This window comes from Lampris incognitus, chromosome 1, assembly GCF_029633865.1.
Source record: "Lampris incognitus isolate fLamInc1 chromosome 1, fLamInc1.hap2, whole genome shotgun sequence".
In the NCBI taxonomy this organism is placed as follows: Eukaryota; Metazoa; Chordata; class Actinopteri; order Lampriformes; family Lampridae; genus Lampris; species Lampris incognitus.
The window spans coordinates 103858465-103879171 of record NC_079211.1 but is presented as its reverse complement, the minus strand read 5'-3'; the positions used below and the strand labels follow the sequence as shown (position 1 = coordinate 103879171).

Here is a 20707-nt window from a genome sequence, read left to right as displayed (position 1 = left end):
TTTTCTCCCTAATTGCATCCAGCCAATCCCCCCACTCCTCCAAGCCTTCCCAGTTATTGCTCCACCCCCTGTGCAAATCCGGGGAGGGCTGCAGACTACCACAAGTCTCCTCTGATACATGTGGAGTCGCCATCCGCTTCTTTTCACCTGATAGTGAGGAATTTCACCAGGGGGGACGTAGCGTGTGGGAGGATCACGCTATTCCCCCCAGTCCCCCCCCCAAAAAAAACAGGCACCCTGACTGACCAGAGGAGGCACTAGTGCAGCAACCAGGACACATACCCACGTCCGCTTCTCACCCCCAGACAAGGCCAATTGTGTCTGGAGGGTTGCCCGACCAAGCCGGGGGTAACATAGACCACCACACTACCCAGACGCCCCCATAATAGCCACTTATTAACATAAAAATGTATTTTAGAAATTCTGGCCAATTAAAATGTGTTAAATCAAGATGGCAGTGCTTCAGTATTTGTGAAAGTTGAGACGGACAGAACAATAACCTTGACGTTCACAGTTTTTATTAGGATGTCGTCATTATTTCAAAAACTCCTTCAAGTGTTTATACAGTCAGTATGTTATAAATGCTTTAAATAGTAAAGGTAGTATCAAGAAGTAATCTCCAGTACAAACAGGGATATTAACAAGGCAAACATTTGTTTTATTTAAGTTTGTGTGTGTGTGTGTTTGTGCACGCGCGCATGCGTATGTACATGTAATTGTGTGTCGCTGTCGCACATGCTGCCTCACTGTTCTCTTGTATCACCAGAGGAAACGGGAAAACGTTATAAATTCAAATGAGTGCTGGTGGTTTGTGTTGTGTGGAGGTCTGCTGGGTGCAGACCCCATGTGGACCTAGTCTCTAGCTTTCACCGGCAAATAGCGAGATAAAACAAACCCCTCCAATGAGACAACTTCAAATAGCAATCTTCGTCTCTGTCTCCCTCTGCCCCCTCGCTCTTAGACATATTCTCACAAATAAAACCTGTCTGTCGTTCCCTCTCTCACACAGATGCACTTCTGTGTGCACCTTATTTTCTGCTCTGGAAAGCTGAAGTTCAGATTTTTCCCAATAATAAACAGTTATTTTTATCCATCTGGACCATGGAGTCATGTTACATAACACTAACTGGCATCTTAACCGTGGTTGGAGACCCTCTCCATATGCTGGTGTAGAAATATTTGACCGGGTAAGGCGGTTGCGGTAGCAAACACATCCCAATGCAAACAGGAAAAAAAGATGGAAACATGATGATGATGAGGTGATGCTTCTGTTGGAAAGCTCCTCCCAATTCCACAATCAAGTGTTTCCATATCGTTTGTAATAAGTTAGGTTGTCTGTCTGTGTTAGCTTTGAACCAAGGATGCCTTTTTTTAAAGGGTGGGAACTGTGTACTGCCGAGTTGCGGGACACAAGAAGAGATGCTTTATTCATCTTACAGCTACACACACACACACACACACACACACACACACACACATACAGGGAGTGGTGGCTGGAGAAATATTGCTTCTGCATTTTTCCCATCCTGCTGTCTGTCCTCCAGGAGCAGTGGGCAGCCCTCTCCTTTGGTGCCCGGGGACCAACTCCTGGCGGACGTCCATGTCACAGTCAGGGACAGGACAGGAGATTGCTCTGCTTGTTTTCATTGGGGGCTTCTTTTTCTTTTTGAGCAAAGCGAAAATGGCTGCTGTGTCATGTTTGTAGTTCACACCGCCTGGAGGAGGGACCGATTGGGGAAATCGTGGCTTTCAGCTGTAACAATGGGCTGCATTTATTCAGATAAGGTCTGTTTACCATTAAGGAGAACACACACGGGCAAAGCTCTCACCTACCCCCCCCTCCAAACACTAGAACTTTCCCCATTGGCTAATCTGTTTGTACGGTGCATTTTTACACCATGAGAGTGACTGTGTAACTTCTCTGTTGTATCTGCGTATAACACTGCTCCAGTTATTTAATGCTGGTAGAGAATATGATGTGGCAATGATCACTCCTCAAGATAGGCTGACAGATTGCAGTGCACGAGGGCAAGCTATGTCGGTATGGACTGTATAACGCTGGTGTATTCACCTAATTGTGCCGGGACAATCGCTTATATTCAGAAATCAGAAACACTTCATTTGTCATTTCATTTCATACACTTAAGCAGATGAAATGACACGAAATATAATTTCCCCCAGCCCACAGCAGTGCAACACAAAGACAAAAACACGTATCCAAAAACTACAAAAACATATAGATACCAAACTAACACATATAGCTAAACTAAACAAAAATAAAATCACTGCCCAGGAGACCGAACGCCAGCCAGGAGGACTGTCGGAACTGCCGGTCTGCATGGGCTAGCAGTTAGCTTAGCCTGCCCCGCTTCCGTGTCCTGTCAGACTGCCCTTGGTGTTTCCTCTTCGGGTGCAGCTCCGGTCAGGGCCGTGGTCCTTGGGCCCACAGGACGCCGCAGCCCAAGGTCCCTCAGCCGATCCAACGCCAGCTCTCCCGGCCAGACGCCTTCGACACAGCTCCCCGCACTCCACACGATGACACTAAAAACACAGTCAAGGCTAGGCGAGGCCGCCGCCAGACCGCCCTCGGTGTTGTCAGAACTGCCGGTCTGCATGGGCTAGCAGTTAGTCTGCCCCGCTTCCACGTCCTGTCAGACTGCCCTCGGTGTTACCTCTTTGGGCACAGCTCCAGGCAGGGGTGTGGACTCTGGGCCCACAGGACGCAGCAGACCAAGCTCTCCCAGCCAATCCAGCACCAGCTCTCCCAGCCATCAAACAACTATAAAGTAGATGCAGACGTGGACGATATTTTTTATTCACGCCACTTTCATCTTGGTACAATTTCTGCTGTCATGGATTGCGTATTCACTGACGAAGGTAAGTTGTTTTATTTTTTTTGGCAACATATGTGGATGTGCTTTGGTGACTTTTAATTGATGCATGCTGTGTTTGAATGACAATATCACCACTTTATAGTAGGCCTTTGCGTGCTGTTTGCTTGTTGAAGGTTTGGCATGAAGAGCGAGATAACGCTTATCATAGCTTGGTACTTGATAAACACTAAGATAGGTGGTAAGTTTGCTTGGTCAACACGATGTAACTATGTAATTTAAGGTAGCAGTGAAAAATATTATATTGCCCCTTTTAGGTCCTCATCTACAGAGGAGTAACTGTTGTTGGTGGTTCATTATAGCATTTCTGATGTTTGGTAAAGTTTGTGAAAGCTACAAGCAGGCTTTGTCCATTAGCCAGGGACCATTGATGCTTCAAACAATGCCATCAATTGTAGGCCTTCCCATGCACCTAGGAGCTATACTCTGTATATAATGGTATATTTAGTATAATATAGTATAATATTTAGCACTACAAGCTATGACCCCATATAAATGTACATTGAAATCTTTTCTTGGCCTTGATCTTTTTTTCAATCTCTGCTTGTATTTCCAGGGAGACATTCAGCCACCCAATCCCACATGCTATACTCAGTCTACCATTATTCATCCAGAGGCACCGATCACATTGGTGCCCGGTGGCTCTGGCACCCACAACCCACTGAGATTTAGAGTTGTTCTTGCCCTTTGGTTTTATTGTTCTGATGAGTTGTCTTTTTCATCTTTTGATTACTTTACTACCTCATCAGGTTGTGCCGTGACTAACATTATGATTAAAATGTTGACTAATGTTGTCATTGAAACTTTGGTTGGGCGGATGGCATTTTAAGCAAAATAGTTATCTCAGTGCTAAAAGACTTGTTTAATGTTGCAGTACACTTGCTGATAATAATAAAAAGTTATTTTTAGACAATGATTTCTCCTGACTAATTTTACTCTTGCCATAACTGATCATTTTATTCATCCTTGTATGGTGATATGAGTTTGAGAATGTTTTGTTTCTCTGCAGTGTTTGTTCAGGGCACCGACTGGTAAAGAAATCCAGTGCATATAAATCCAACAATGCACACAACAAAACATTTCCTTTCAACACCTCAACACTACTCATTGCTTCTTTATCCTTGGAATTAGAATCATGTTTATTGGCCATGTAGGTTTGCACATACATGGAATTTGACTCTGGTTTCGTGGCTCTCTCAGTGTACTTAACACAGAATAACAACACTTCAACACAACAACACAACAATCTTCAGATATAGACACAAGGGTTGACTATATACAGGCAAAATAAGAGGTGATAAGGTGCAATGGTGCAGAGAATATAACAGAGATGCTGAAATACTTGTTAGCACAGAGGTTACCTGTATACATACAATGTACAGTATATACAGAATGGTTGGATTTATTGACAGTGTTAAGTGTTCATTTGAATGACAGCCCGTAGAAAAAAACTGTTCTCATCTCTGGTTGTTTTGGGGCACAGTGCTCTGTAGCGCCTACCAGAGGGGAGGAGTTGGAAAAGGTTGTGACCATGGTGTGATGGGTCTGCAGTGATGCTGCCTGCCCATTTCCTGAGTCTGGAGGTGTATAAGTTCTGAATGGAGGGCAGGTTGGCACCAATGATTTTCTCCGCAGACCTAACTGTCTGTTGTAGTCTGTCCCAGCCCTGTTTGGTGGCCGAACCAAACCAGACAGTGATGGATGTGCAGAGGACACACTGGATTATTGCAGTGTAGAACTGAATCAACAGTTCCTGAGGCAGGTTGAATTTCTTGAGCTGACGGAGAAAGTACATCCTCTGCTGGGCCTTGCCTTTTTGATGTTTGTGTTTATGATGGATGCCCACCTTAGGTCCTGGGAGATTGTAGAACCCAGAAATCTGTAGGCTTTCACCGTAGACACCGTGCTGTTGAGTATGGCGGGGGGGGGGGCATTGTCAGGGGACTCCTCCTGAATTCCACTGTCATCCTCACTGTTTTGAACATGTTCAGCTCCAGGTTGTTATGGCCACACCAGAGGGCCAGCTGATTAGCATTCCATCTATATGCAGACTCATCACCATCCCAGATAAGGTTGTGTTATCCACAAACTTCAGGAATTTAACAGACGGGTCACCTGAGGTGCAGTCATTTGTGTAGAGGGAGAAGAGTAGAGGGGAAAACACACATCCCTGTGGGGTGCCAGTGCTGATTGTCCGGATGGATGTGATTTTCCTCAGCCTCACCAGCTGCCTCCTGTCTGCTACACTTGGTTCTTTTGATGTTAACAGCATTACTATGTAGTACTTGCATCTAAATATGTAAGATACTTTATTTCTTTATTGACTTTCACATTTTACTGCAGTGTCTCTCAGGACATCGACTACCGTCGAATCAATAACTACCTCCATGTGCTACAAGGACCTTGCTGTCAGAACATTATTTGACTACATTTCTTCATTTACACAGCAAAGTTGCCAAATACTTGTGATGCATATATCTGAAATCTATAGTGTTTCAAATTTGGTAGTATGTCTTGTGAAAATTCTGATAAAACTGATAAAAATGCATTGCAGCATTTTTATCAGTACAAGACGGATTTGAATTGGTGAAAAAAATTGAACAAAATAACTTTTCCTTTATTTGGCTAAATCATGTTCTGTTTTTGTATGAATTAGAATATTGGTTTGATCAAATTCTAATCAAATTCTTTTACAACAACCCCATCAAGGTACCCACAACACTATCAGCATACCCACACAACCTCTTTACACTCACTTTGGTCCAGCTGTTAAAAGACGTCACCTGGTCTTGTTTTGTTATTCCTCAGGTCCACTTATACCTTATAATGTCAAGTTATATATATATATATATATATATATATATATATATACACTCACTGGCCACTTTATTAGGTACACCTTGCTAGTACCGGGTTGGACCCCCTTTTGCCTTCAGAACTGCCTTAATCCTTCGTGGCATAGATTCAACAAGGTACTGGAAACATTCCTCAGAGAGTTTGGTCCATATTGACATGATAGCATCACGCAGTTGCTGCAGATTTGTCGGCTGCACATCCATGATGCGAATCTCCCGGTCCACCACATCCCAAAGGTGCTCTATTGGATTGAGATCTGGTGACTGTGGAGGCCATTTGAGTACAGTGAACTCATTGTCATGTTCAAGAAACCAGTCTGAGATGATTCGAGCTTTATGACATGGCGCGTTATCCTGCTGGAAGTAGCCATCAGAAGATGGGAACACTGTGGTCATAAAGGGATGGACATGGTCAGCAACAATACTCAGGTAGGCTGTGGCATTGACATGATGCTCAATTGGTACTAAGGGGCCCAAAGTGTGCCAAGAAAATATCCCCCACACCATTACACCACCACCACCAGCCTGAACCGTTGATACAAGGCAGGATGGATCCATGCTTTCATGTTGTTGATGCCAAATTCTGACCCTACCATCCGAATGTCGCAGCAGAAATCGAGACTCATCAGACCAGGCAACGTTTTTCCAATCTTCTATTGTCCAATTTTGGTGAGCCTGTGTGAACTGTAGCCTCAGTTTCCTGTCCTTAGCTGACAGGAGTGGCACCCGGTGTGGTCTTCTGCTGCTGTAGCCCATCTGCCTCAAGGTTTGACGTGTTGTGCGTTCAGAGATGCTCTTCTGCATACCTCGGTTGTAATGAGTGGTTATTTGAGTTACTGTTGCCTTTCTATCAGCTCGAACCAGTCTGGCCATTCTCCTCTGACCTCTGGCATCAACAAGGCATTTTCGCCCACAGAACTGCCGCTCACTGGATATTTTCTCTTTTTTGGACCATTCTCTGTAAACCCTAGAGATGGTTGTGCATGAAAATCCCAGTAGATCAGCAGTTTGTGAAATACTCAGACCAGCCCGTCTGGCACCAACAGCCATGCCACGTTCAAAGTCACTTAAATCACCTTTCTTCCCCATTCTGATGCTCGGTTTGAACTGCAGCAGATCGTCTTGACCATGTCTACATGCCTAAATGCATTGAGTTGCTGCCATGTGATTGGCTGATTAGAAATTTGCGTTAACGAGCAGTTGGACAGGTGTGCCTAATAAAGTGGCCGGTGAGTGTGTGTGTGTATATATATATATATATATTAGTATATGCAGCCTATGTAAGCTTCCCACTAATACTAATTTCTTGTAAGTTAAACACTTACTTGGCTAATATTTCTGAATTCTGATTGGGATAGGATAAAAAATTATATCCATATATATAAAAATTATATCCAGCATGTTCACAGGTTTTTGATGAGGAATATTGTGTCGATGTTAAAGTAGGTTTTAGTTTCAGAAAGTTAGGATGCTGATGTGAGGAAATTAGTTTCTTGTGAAAGCCTCAGTGGAAAGTAGGTTGATGTTGGTCCAGATGGGGGTGGATCTGGGTCGTTTGGAAGAGTTGGATAGTTTACCACATGAAGGAGTTTGTGTTCTCTGGTTAAAAGCTATTAGATGGTTTATGTGTGCAGGACTGTCATCAAACCACTGAGAAACTAAGGACGTCCCTGCCCTGGACGATCGGTATCAGGAGGCTCTAAGAAGACTCCCTCCCTCTGGAAAAACCGACCCACACCTTTCATGACAACGTTGAGGGCTTTATTAAGATATGGCAACCAGTCTTGGACACGGTGGACCCCTCTGGACTGAACTTCTACCTAATTAACCACATGGAAATGACTATAGCACAGCCTAGTCATTTGAATGTAATTATGTCAGGTGTGTGTGTGTGTGTGTGTGTGTGTGTGTGTGTGTGTGTGTGTTGTATGTGTTTTGCTTTTTTCTGCTTTCCATTTTGTTCTGTATCATGTTTGGAAAGTTGTGACTCCTGCTGTTTTTGTGTTTTGTTAGGCGGTTCAAAAACTATAGGGGGGGAAAAAGTGGTTTTGTACATATTCAGAACGGCAAGTATATGTAATGTTGCCAGAACCCCAATAAGAAGAAAAAAAACTCCCAAAAAACACTCTGAGGAAAAACTACTTGGTGTTTTGGAAGGTCTGTCCATCATATAGCTCTTCATCGCAGCATCAACCTTTCTAACCTGGAGAGCATAAAAATGTTTTTGTCATATTTTGGCGTTTTGGTTCGTCGTATTTTACTGGCAAGTTTGAAACTCCTGCAGAAGTAGCTCATGTGAAGCTCCTCTTCTTCTTAAACATGCACAAACGCACCTTTTATGAGACTGTGTGCCCGACTGAATGAATGAAGTAACCTTGTTCCAAGCAGACAAAGGTGGGTAACGGGACCCTTGTGTCACAGTCACCTGTGGCGGGCAGAAGAGGTCAGAGGTCAGATAGGTGAATGGATGTCTTGTCCAATCTTGATCTCTGCTTTACTCACCACAAAGGGGTTCATTATGAGGACTGACCACCTCTCTGGGGTTCAAAAGAGAAAGACTTCTCTACTGTGTGTGTGCGTGTGTGCGTGTGCGAGAGAGAGACCGTGTGGCCTAAACACAGAGCCTTTTGTGTACATGTGTCATGGTTTTGCTGCAGGGTGTGGTGTAGTACGCTACACATGTGCATGGTACCTGTGTTTGTGTAGTACATGTGTTTCTAAACCACACATAAGCATGGAGGTGTAAGGCTTGTATCCAGAGGAACACCAGATCAAATTCCAGACCAGGGAAACAGAGGAAAATTGAAGTTTAGAAAGGAGTTCAGAAATGCCTTCCCCTTCTTCAGAAATTACCCCCAAAGTGCCCTTGACTTTGACTTGACTTTGAAAGGGTTGAGAGGAATTCCCTCTCGACCCTTTCAATGAAGTTGTTTGTTGGCCAAAACCAAAAAAACCAAAAAACCAAAACATAAAAACAAAACTATGCAAATACTGTATTTAGATATTTAGCAGTTTCATGTAGGTTTAGTTCGGTGTAAGAAAATAGTTCCTACATGAAGATGTGGAGTGTGTTGTCACGCTTTTTTCTGTGCACTTAGCACAAACATGGAATCAAACATAAGAGTGATTTGATGGGGCGTGCGGGTAGCGTGGCGGTCTATTCTGTTGCCTACCATCATGGGGATCGGCGGTTCAAGTCCCCATGTTACCTCTGGCTTGGTCAGGCGTCCCTACAGACACAATTGGCCGTGTCTGTGGGTGTGAAGCCAGATGTGGGTGTGTGCCCTGGTCGCTGCACTAGCGCCTCCTCTGGTTGGTTGGGGCACCTGTTCCAGGGGGAGGGGGAGCCAGGGAGAATTGCGTGAGCCTCCCACTCGCTACGTCCCCCTGGCGAAACTCCTCTCTGTCAGGTGAAAAGAAGCGGCTGGCGACTCCCGAGGAGACATGGTAGTCTGCAGCCCTCCCCGGATCGGCAGAGGGGGTGGAGCAGCGACTGGGACGGCTCGGAAGAGTGGGGTAATTGGCCGGATACAACTGGGGAGAAAAGTTCCTACATGAAGATGCTACATGGTGGCGCAGTGGTTAGCGCAGTCACCTCACAGCAGGAAGGCCCTGGGTTCGAGCCCCAGGGTAGTCCAACCTTGGGGGTCATCCCGGGTCATCCTCTGTGTGGAGTTTGCATGTTCTCCCCATGTCTGCATGGGTTTCCTCCGGGTGATCTGGTTTCCCCCCAAAGTCCGAAGACATATAGATCAGGTGAATCGGCCATACTAAATTGTCCCTAGGTGTGTATATGAATGTGTGTGTGTGTGTGTGTGTGTGTGGGCCCTGTGATGGCCTGGCGGCCTGTCCAGGGTGTCTCCCCGCCTGCCGCCCAATGACTGCTGGGATAGGCTCCAGCGTCCCCGCGACGCTGAGAGCAGGATGAGCAGTTTGGATAATGGATGGATGGATGGATGAAGATGTGGAGTGCGTTGTCACACTTTTTTTTTTGTGCGCTCAGCACAAACATGGAATCAAACATAAGAATGACTTGTGTGATGTTTTTAATGTACCGAAACTTTTGAAATGTACGGCGATATGCAGTAGTGGAAGTGTAGCGTTGAAAGCGGTGTACCATGATTTTACTGGTACAGTAGGAAAAAGGAAGGGAACTTGTGGGGAATTGGTTTCGTTGAGCTCAGGGGTCAGAGTGTCTCCCTGGAAAACAGAAGTGCAAACAAGTGTCACAGCCACAAATACAAGTGCATACTGTACATACCGTATATACTGTATTTGAAGGCGTAGTTTCTAGTGCAGCATTCACACAGCAAATTAAAAAGCTTGTAAATGGGGGCGTCTGGGTAGTGTAGCGGTCTATTCCATTACCTACCAACATGGGGATCGCCGGTTTGAATCCCCATGTTACCTCAGGCTTAGACGGGCATCCCTACAGACACAATTGGCTGTGCCTGCGGGTGGGAAGCCGGATGTGGGTGTGTGTGTACTGGTCGCTGCACTAGTGCCTCCTCTGGTCAGTCGCGGTGCCTGTTCGGGGGGAAGGGGTAAGCAAGATCTTCCCACGCCAGTAAATGTAATAATGGCACATATGTATGGTGCACGTGAAAGCCTAAAACTGATGACTCCACTGCTGATGGGGGGGGGGTGAATTTCATTGTCGCCATAAACGAAGCGGCAGTTGTTTTTTATTAAGTGAACTTGCCACCGGCATGTTTATTAAAAACTACTTGGCTGTGATAATGAGTTATCTCTGCAGACAGAGAGCGTGCAAAGACCTACAAAGTGGCGACACGACCACTCACAAACACAGCAGTAAATATGGTTCACTGCAGCACAACCGCACAGGTTGGTCTGGGTCTAAATATGCAGTCCGAGGCGGTAGATCTGTACTGAGGAGAACGGATCGTAGATAAGTAGCTGCTCCCGCACAATTTGGTGAACACAAAAGGGAGCAATCTTGTGCATGCACATTTTACAGCGAACAAGGCCCCAGTATTCGACCATTAAACGAGGGAAAATAGTCCCCCAGCGCAGAAGCAGTATCTGCTGGTTCATCTTGAAAATAAATGGCATTCAAGGCCATCTGAGGTCTTACTCATTGTACCGGTCTGGGAATAATGTGAGGCCCGCTCTCACAAAAGGACAGATAGCACACACACTTAAGCAATTATAGTGCTCCTAATAGAATGGCAGGTACTTTAAGTTAACAAAATAATGAAGCTATTGGGATTATTTATATAATCAGTTATTAGAATAAAACCTTTACTATGTAGGCGTCTTCCTAACTTGTTTAAACTGCTGTTTAAGTCTTAAACAACAGCTGAAAACTGGACTTCTCACCTCCTCTATACACACACACACACACACACACACACACACACACACACACACACACACACACATTTACATGCATGCATGAAATGATATAAGCAAAGCTCATCCATACAAACGGACCCAAAAACAGACACACAAACAAACACAGACTACCAACTCCAGTAGCAGTCTTGCGTCTGTGGTTGTTGTCATTATCGTGGCCTGGAAAGTCCCAGAAGCTGCCAAACCCGCGGCTGCACCACTGTCCCGAATTTTCAAGACCGGTGGATATTTTCATACAATCGGCGTGTGTTATTTAAACCCTCCTCCTCACATCCCCTGATGGTCTGAGCGGCTGGAGAACTTTAATGAGCAAGAGACTTTTTTCTTCCTCTTGTGTTGACAGTTTCTTTATGGTTGTTTTACAGAGGGGAGGCGGGGGTGTGGATGCTGGAAAGGCCTCTCAGCATTGATTTTAACAGGCGGAGTTTTGCCGTGTACCTCGGGGCCTGGATGGAGCTCGTATTGAAAATGGACTGGCTGGTTCATTTAGCTGGGTTGTGTAGCTGAGCCCTGACCAGGGGAAGTGTTAAACCCAGGTTTATGTGGCGGGAACAAATATACAGTGGATGAAAGGTTGGGTGGAGGTGGCATGAGAGGGTTTGATGGGTGTAAGCTATTGTGTGTGTGTGTGTGTGTTTGTGTGCTTATATTTGCATGTATGTGGTGTCTGTCTTCAACTCCAGTGCCTTTATTGATTTACACACTGGACTCACACACACACAAAGGAACACATGGGCGTCCGGGTAGCACGGCGGTCTATTCCGTTGCCTAACAACACAGGGATCGCCGGTTCGAATCCCCGTGTTACCTCCAGCTTGGACAGGCGTCCATACAGACACAATTGGCCGCATCTGCGGGTGGGAAGCTGGATGTGGGTATGTGTCCTAGTCGCTGCACTAGCGCCTCCTCTGGTCGGTCGGGGTGCCTGTTTGGGGAGGAGGGGGAACTGGGGGGATAGCGTGATCCTCATACACGCTACGTCCCCCTGGTGAAACTCCTCACTGTCAGGTGTAAAGGAGCGGCTGGTGACTCCACATGTATGGGAGGAGGCATGTGGTGGTCTGCAGCCCTCCCCGGATCAGCAGAGGGGGTGGAGCAGCGACCGGGGGGCAGCTTGGAAGAATGGGGTAATTGGCCAGGTACAATTGGGGACAAAAAGGGGAGAAACCCCCCCCCCAAAATGAATGCATAACCGCATGCACACTAACTCACAGACACCTAAGCAAACACACTGAGTTGTGTAGACAAACACGTGTGTGCACACACACAGAACAAAACACACATTGACACCTAAAAAAACCCCACATTGAAACTTGTATGGATACAAAAACCCACTCCCAATCCATCTGGTACATGGGTTGGGGCACCGCGTGTGTGTGTGTGTGTGTGTGTGTGTGTGTGTGTGTGTGTGTGTGTGTGTTGGAGGGCCTCAGTGTGCTTGTAAAAACACACATTCTTTACCAGCCACATGTGGCTTCTATTTATAGCATCAGCGCTGAGGTCACCATGGCGCCCAGCTCTGAGGGGTGGGACCCTAAAAGCAATCACTTCCTGTCTGGGAACCCTCAACTGCAGCAGACATCCTTTCTTAACAGGCGCGCGCACAAACGCACACACACACAAATGTTAATGTGTGTAAATACTCAAACAATGACACAGCAACAAATACACTAAGGCAATGATGGCCGACTTCTGTACAAGCATTAACAACCATATTTCTACATATGAGCACAAACATGCACCCACGCACAATGACACAGATACATAAGCAGGTATCTGTTCCTTTACACGGATTGTGTGTGTGTGTGTGTTTGTGTGTGTTTTGTATATTTTTAAATTTGCATGTTCTGCACTAACACCTGTTGATATGCGTATTTATTTTCTGTATATTGCACTTTTGTGGTCGAGTTGCAATTGCGTTGTCATTTTATGTAAAGCACATTGGTTGCCCTGTGTATGAAATGTGCTGTATGAATAAAGTTTGACTTGACTTGATAGTCGGTTTTGCTATCAGGACCCATGACTGACTGACTTGCGGATGCCTGGCCAGCTCACTGACTGACAGCTGTACGGCTGACTGACTGTATGGCTGTGTCAGTGGGCTACCGGCCTGGAGGTGGCCCCCTCCCTATGAGTCACTCCCCTCTTTGGGAAAAAAACATTAGGAGGCCCCAAGGGCTGATGCAAACCGAGAGCAAGAGCCCAACGGAGAGGGGAGGAACACACTGGCCCGAGACGTGAATCATGCCTGCAGTAATAAACACAAACTAATGATGGATAATAAAAACAAACTACACATACACACACATGTACAGAGCTGCAAACTGGACAGTGAAATGAAATAATTTACTTGATCGTCTGAAAGAGGAACTATCACCTGGGGCGTGTGATTGGGCTACACAAATCCTCATGTGATGTAGTGAAAAAGAAGGACTCTTCATGTATGATGACAATGAATAAAAATATCAACACAAACGGGTTTGTTTTGGCGTTATTCCACTAGGTTCTTAAATTAAGAACGCACAGCCGGCTTAATTCTCCAAATAAAGAGAGGAAGTCTGGTTCCTCTGATGCGGCGCATTGTTAGAGCTTGTTTCTGGATAAATCCAGCTCAGAATTAGCTGCAATATCTCGGTTAGACAAACAAAGATAAAATATCTAAAAACAAGGTTATTCTTGTACACACAAAAAAAAAGCGCGACGAGATTATTTTTCTTCTTGGGGCAAAAAAAAAACTAGATTAATTTCCTAGGAATAACATTTTTACTTTCTTGAAATTCATTTTTTTGCAGTGCACACAATTATGTGTAATCTTAATGGTAATCACCCTCCTACTGATAGGTTCATTTTGAAACAACTCGGACTGGTTTCAGAGCAGTGGAATATGAATTTTTCGGAAGAGTGCCTCATAGGGCACTTTTCGGAAAATGATTTAATCGCTGTTACGCCACATGGCATTGCCCCGACTGGCGCTGCCCCGGCTGGCGTTGCCCTGGCTGGCGTTGCCCCGGCTGGCATACGGTAGGGCTGAACTGGGTGCAAATGAAGTGATGTTTCACCTCACATATTATACTGAAGGGAAGGTGATATTTGTCTTGGCCCTTACAGATTATGCTGTGCTATTTTTTTATTTTATTCTGGAAATATCTGTTACGTGAGAATTGTGTGACTCAAATGTATGTTTTGCGCTGCCAGGAAGGATCCACCCTGTCTCCGTTTACGTCCGGGTGTGATGGATAGATAGCAGAAAGAGGAGAAGAAGACAAGATGTCCTTCTTTAGCCTGGACTTTTCAAGGAAGAAAGAGAGAGGTAAGATCTAGGGGGGGAGAAAAATCCTCACCTTTTTGTCAATTACCTCTCAAACTAACAAATAATCAGCCATACTAAATTGTCCCTAGGTATGAGTGTGTGTGTGTGTGTGTGTGTGTGTGTGTGTGTGTGTGTGTGTGTGTGTGTGTGTGTGTGTGTGTGTGTGTGTGTGTGTGTGTGTGTGTGTGTGTGTGTGTGTGTGATAGCCTGGCGGCCTGTCCAGGGTGTCTCCCCGCCTGCCGCCCTATGACTGCGGTTCGGATAATGGTTGGACTGGATGGACTAACAAATAAGCATTGTTGGAGTCCTTTCTCCAGTCGTCATATGATGACTCTTTATGATCTCATTGCAAATTGATCTCTGACCTTTGCCCCCCTCTCTGTCCTGTCTGTCCATTCAGAGGTTGAAAGGAAACTCCGTGCCAACGACAGGGAGTATAACCTCTCTTTCAAGTATGCGGTAAGTAAACATGCCGGAGTTGTGTATTGTTGACCTAGTGAGTTTTCAGATGAATGAAATTTTTCTTGTTGGGATGCTCTTCTGGAATAACAAGAACATGATGTCCCATAGTAGTGGGGGAGAAATATTGGACTGTTGAGTAGAGAGAGACAGAGAGAGAGAGAGAGGTAGTATCTAATAATAATAGTAAGTAAAGAAGTTAGAGAAAGATGGGTATCTGGAGAATTTGTGCATACATATATGTCGATCTTTGTCATTGTACGTGTGCAGTAGTGGAAAGTTATCACCAGCGTAATGCTGGAAAAGCTTGTTAGCGTGAGCACATGTACTGGAAACACCCCCGCCCCATACCCAACAACCAGCCACTATCTGGAGAACCTTTTCCACCCTCAGAGTGTAGTTGGCTGGCAAAATGACAAAAGCAGCAGGAGAATTTGGAAAAATATAAGCCCTCTGTTACTGTTGGAGGATATCTCCCTCACAGATTCCTCCCTAATACTCCCTAATACACTACTGCTGGTATCCAGCACATACCTCGACTTCTACTAAGTTGGTTATGAATACACAACCTTACTACAGCTGCGTAGCTGGTATGATTTGGTGCAGTGCTTCTCAACATTTTCGAGTCGCGATCCCCAGATGGGAGACCTCCCTGGAAAACTGAGTTGCTGCTGGAAGTGGTGTTGGTGGGTCAGTAGGGGACAGTCTTCCCTCTGGTCCTATTAGTCCATGGGCCAGACGATATTTCGGTACACTCAAGGTGGCAAAACTTACTTATAATTTTTGAAAGGATCCATGTCTGTAGATGATATTTTGGTATGATAACCATTCCTGAGTGGCAGCTGTATCACAGTTATCAGCTCATGAAGTTAACCACCCGCTAAACTAAATTGCATTTTAGACGCTGGTGCATATCCTGGTTTAGCCTCATGGTCAGGACATTTTTCAGTGTTCTATAATATTGTCTTTGGTATCATTTTAAAGGGGACCTTCTTAGCTTTCATTCAAGCCCTGTTGTGGATATTTCTCACAAATATAGAAGTCACTTGAGCTCTTCAACCCGTCAATAACACACATCTTTCTGCAATTTTCGCCTAAACTATATACTTTCTTTTAGCCCTGTGGCATCTAGGAATATCAGGGACACAAAACACAAAAACTGGAATACTCACAGGACTGTAAAGATTCAGAAAATGTATAATATACCCATACTATTTCATTGTGTGAGGTGATTGTGAGCCTTAAATGAGAACTAGACCAAAGCCAGTTAGGTCACAAACTGGTCTCTATACATTTATTTAAATACACAATCAAAATACATGATAAAAAGGAATACCATAGTGAGGTAATGAACTATTTTAATATTTTAAACAACATTGACATTTACATATACTTAGTCAATGATACGTGTAATCCCATATCATTAGTGGGTATATGTAATGGTAATGGGTAGGGTAATGGGTATATGTGAATATGGTTACATTATTGTTATCAAGCTCTGGGTAACCAAGTCCAGAATCAACATCCTGTGCATCAATAGACTACTACCACAGTAATACCATCAGAATCATCACACTGTCATTCATCAAACTGCTCGTTTCTCTCATCATCTGACTCCCCAAGTTCAAAGTCCAGTTCTGGACCATCCTGCTGTTTTTGGTTACTGCAGGTCTGTAACCTGCACATGTCTGTGCATGGAAGTCCATTTGACAGGCACATGCAGCTTGGCATTTTGCATGAATGCACACACTTGCATGTTAGATTTCCAAGACCACATCTGGTGCAGGTGGGGAGCGCATCCAGTAAATGGGCAGCTTGCCTTCATCGTCTGTCCATCCATACTCAGTAGGGCTTGGCACCACAGGGTTAGCCTGCAGACAGCACTTCCATATTGCTGCCTGATAGTTGGCTCGTTGAACATGCATAAAGAGACAGTGTCTACATGGTGGCAGCTGGCTGGACTCAACCTCTCCCCTTTTGGTGCAGAAGAGCTGGTAACGCAGTTTGTTCACCTCAGCAGTGCTGCTATTAGCAACATACATCCGACAGGTGAACTGCTCAATTTTCTGGAACAGCTCATCACTCACATTCCATGTCTGTCCCAGTTGACTAAAAGTCTCTTGGCAGGAAGTGTGCTTTCTCACTATCTTCAGGGCATTCAGCTTCCCTCGACCAGCGAATGCACTGACAGTGTCGCAGCCTGTGAAGGCATGTAAGCCAATTAGGCTGTCACAGATGCTGTCTCCAAGTGAACTTGCCAGTTTGGTGATGTCGACAAACCGTGTGCGGTTCTGAGTACCACACTTCTGGTAGATGGGACAGGTGATGATGTCCTTCTGGAAGCCAAGACAAAGCACCATGACATCAGTGTCCTCAGCTGTGATGATAACTGACTTTGAGCCCGCATTTGCTGCATGCAATGCATGTAGGAGCAGACGGGTGTCAGCTTCTTCATGTGTGGAGTGCAGTTCTGCTGCTTCCTCACACCCATCTTCTGTCAACTTGTAGCAGGTTTCCTCACAGGTCATGTACAACACCTTGCCATGCAGCATAGCTCTGTATCGTGGGAGTTTCCACTCTTCCACCAGAAACTTGATGAGACTGGTCTTGTCGGAGGAACTGCACAGAAATTTTCTCCACTGCTGGACGTGGTGTCCCCCTGCAAGATTCTTGTACTGGAGAGTGATGTCTCCACCCCGGTTCAGTCGTTCAGCATCTTTGATCGAAGTCTGGTGATAGATATCAAAAACAACATCAATCCTCCCACTCTGTGCTCCCTCATGGAGGACCTGGGTCAAGGCTGACTCTGCCACCTGTGCAAAGGTTTTGTTGTTGCCATTCATTTTTTGGACCAGGCTCATCCCATCAATGATGGAAGTAGATGGGATTGGGATGTCTTCTGCAGGAGATACATTCTTTTCAAGCTCTCTGGCAAGTGCAGCCTTGTTTGTTTTTCGTAAGGACCCATCAGCATTTGCCAGTGCCCATGGGTAGGCAAGGACATCCTTCCGATTCACCTTCCTGCTTTCAGCCACCAGGATCATGTGACTGAAAAGGTTTGTATCTGCCTTCAGAACCACATCCTGTGCTTTCTTTCCATGAGCTTGTTTTGTGCTGACATTGGAGAATGTTTTCAGACTTTGCTTGGTCATCTTGTCGTGGAATTTCACAGGTGGTGGGTCTGCATCTAACCTTGTTTGCTGGAATGCTTGGTAGGCCTCTTCTCCTTTCTCAAGTGCTCTCAAGAGATCTTTGGTCACATCAGGTGGAGCCATGTTGCCAGTGGAGAGGCTAACCAAATCAATCTCATCAGGGGACATAGGATTGAGCCAGTTATTCTTCATAAGGTCCATGAGAGACTGGACATCTGCTTCATCTCTCTTGATCCTTGGACTCTGTAGATCTGGATGAGACCATTTGCACCTGCCTTGACCTGTCAGGTCTCTCAGCTGTCTGAGGTACATGCTTCTATACTCAGCTGTGAGATAATATTTGGTCACAGCTCCTGGCTTCAAGCTGAATCCCTTTGTCCCTCCAGCTGTTTGGGTGTCTTTGTTCACCGTTTCTTCTATAGCTTGGTCAACAGGGATTCGGCCAAAGGGATTGGTGGAGCCCAGTTGGACTGAGAAGCCTCCTTCCATGAATTCTGTGTACACATCTGGGTGTGTGATGGGCAGCTCAGACATCTGGGCGTAGTAGTAGGGGAAGTAGCGTGCATAATTCATCCTGTCATAAGCAAAGCACCATGGGATCATTGCTCGAATGCTAGCCAAGTGTAGCATCCAGTCTCCCTCTGTGGATGCTCAGATGAGCCCCAACAAGATTTCAACCATGTCCAAATAGGACATCCAGAAGTTCGAGAGGCTGCCGTTTCCACCTCTAAGGAACTCACGGTAGACTTCAAATAGATCCATGATGCGTGTACAAGAGCTGTTCTCGAGGACCTCCTTCAAAGCATGTTGTGAGACTTCTTTCCCAAGGCTGTCAATGGTCTTCAGTGTCTCATTCAGGTGAACCATGTCATTCCTGTGAGTTTCTTCCAACCAGGACAGGAAACCATTCAAGGTCAGTCGCATGAGAGCCTCATACAGGAGCTTGTGTCGTCGCACTGCCCTGTTGTACTTGCTGCCATCCATAACACCAGCAATTGAGCCTTCTGCAATCATGCCAGACTCAATGCAGAGGTCTTTGAGTCCAGCATCTTGGAAACGCTTTCCTATTATTGCCAGCAGTGTGCAGATGGTGTGGAATACCCCAATCCTAACGATGATATCATGGAACTTGTCATGGTGTTTCCATGTGATCTCGACAGCCTTCGCATACAGGGCTTGGTCAAAGACACAGACAATCTTCCTCAGGCCTAAGCACTGCATGATGCTCGGTGACTGGCTAAGCACCTCGTTGACAGTAGACATTTGTGTCGCTGGAGCATTGATGGCAGGCAGATAGCCTATATTGTCGGGGATGACCGTCATCTCTCCTCGAGTCAGGATGTTGAAGCCTGTCCAGCTGCTGACTGACTGTTCTTCTTGTTGTGACATGCGTGCTAGGACCCAAAGAAGGTTTTTCTCTCTGGCAAGCTTAGTATTGGCTGCAGTATCGGCATCTGACTTTTTGCTTTGTGGTGGCCCTACCCGTTGTCCAGCATTGTAAGTTGGTAACATTGGTGGGGGTCCATCAATGCTTCTCTTCTTTGTTTTGGGAACAGTGGGCATGGGTTGGACAGGAAGTGGGTTGACTGGCTTTGCTTGCACAGCAATCCCATTGACTCTGTGAGATGTTCCCTCACCACTGACAGTTTCTTCAAGACGGTCGATATTGTCCCAGGCTAAAGTTGTGAATATGCCAGGATGGATGTTAGCTGGAAGGGCAATGCCACTCCCTGATGATGAGAGTTTCTGGAGACACAGGGCAGTGTTGATCTCTTCCATCTGTGAATAGGACACACTGTGACCAAGTCGGTTGAGGATGTTTATCAACTCTACATTTCCTGTCAACGATTTGACACTGAATGGCAGAACAATGTGCTTGGAAGGCTTGGTATTTCCACATGTCACTGCATATACTATGTCATGGCCAAATGACTGCAGAAGGCACTGCACTCTCTGGGATGCATGATCAGGATCATTTGAGCCTGTGAGTAGAGAGTACAGGAAGATAATGAGCGACTCTGGAATGGTAGGACATTCTGCTTCTGGTTTGACTTCAGGCGGCCAGGTTTGAGGAACATCTTGACTTTTAATGTCTGCTCTCAATTTGATGGCTGCTTTGGCTATAACATCTTGTGCACTGACACTTTTCAAGGTCTGCAGCTCCCTTTTGAGAGACTGATTTTCTTTGGCAAGTTCCCTCATGGACAAGTTATCGGGATAGAGGAGGAATTTTCCTTTCTCATCAGGGAATATCTGCAAGGCTCCAGCAAACTCACTCTCCAGGTTTCGCCTTATGTGCTTCTTGGTTGATTCCTTGACTTGGGCAGTGCCTTGGGAGTTCATTGAAGCTACCAGTCTAGAAGAGAGATCAGTCACTGTCATCACTTGAGGATTGCCAAAAAGCTCCATCCTGATGAAGAGGAACAGCTCATTGTACGCCTTATTCACAGCAGCTTCATACTGGGCTGCAGCATCATCATCTTCATTGCTGGCAACCTCTCCTTTGGAAACCTCCTCTTTGGTGTAAAGTCTATAGCATGACCTGTGGTAGTGCCCTTCAGCTGCTACAAGGTCTCTACTCACAATGGCAAGGATTCTGCTGTCCCTTTTCTTTGTGGCTGCACTCCTGATCTTTGCATCAGCTCGCAGTTCTCGACACTGCAC

The 20707-nt window shown here is 45.6% G+C and overlaps 1 protein-coding gene across 4 annotated transcripts in view; it reads left to right on the top strand.

Annotated features, from left to right (window-relative positions):
- Nucleotides 1–20707, top strand: part of atp8b5a (ATPase phospholipid transporting 8B5a) — a 91014-nt gene that overhangs the window by 10313 nt on the left and 59994 nt on the right. For 3 of the 4 annotated variants that reach the window (XM_056301821.1, XM_056301793.1, XM_056301767.1), the window contains exons 2-3: nt 14318–14432; nt 14833–14891. In XM_056301821.1, the coding sequence (XP_056157796.1) occupies nt 14390–14432; nt 14833–14891 (102 nt within the window). In that variant the 5' untranslated portion in view covers nt 14318–14389. Of the gene's footprint in view, nt 1–7554; nt 7628–14317; nt 14433–14832; nt 14892–20707 lie in introns of those variants that run through there. The other variant, XM_056301805.1, reaches the window with a different exon arrangement.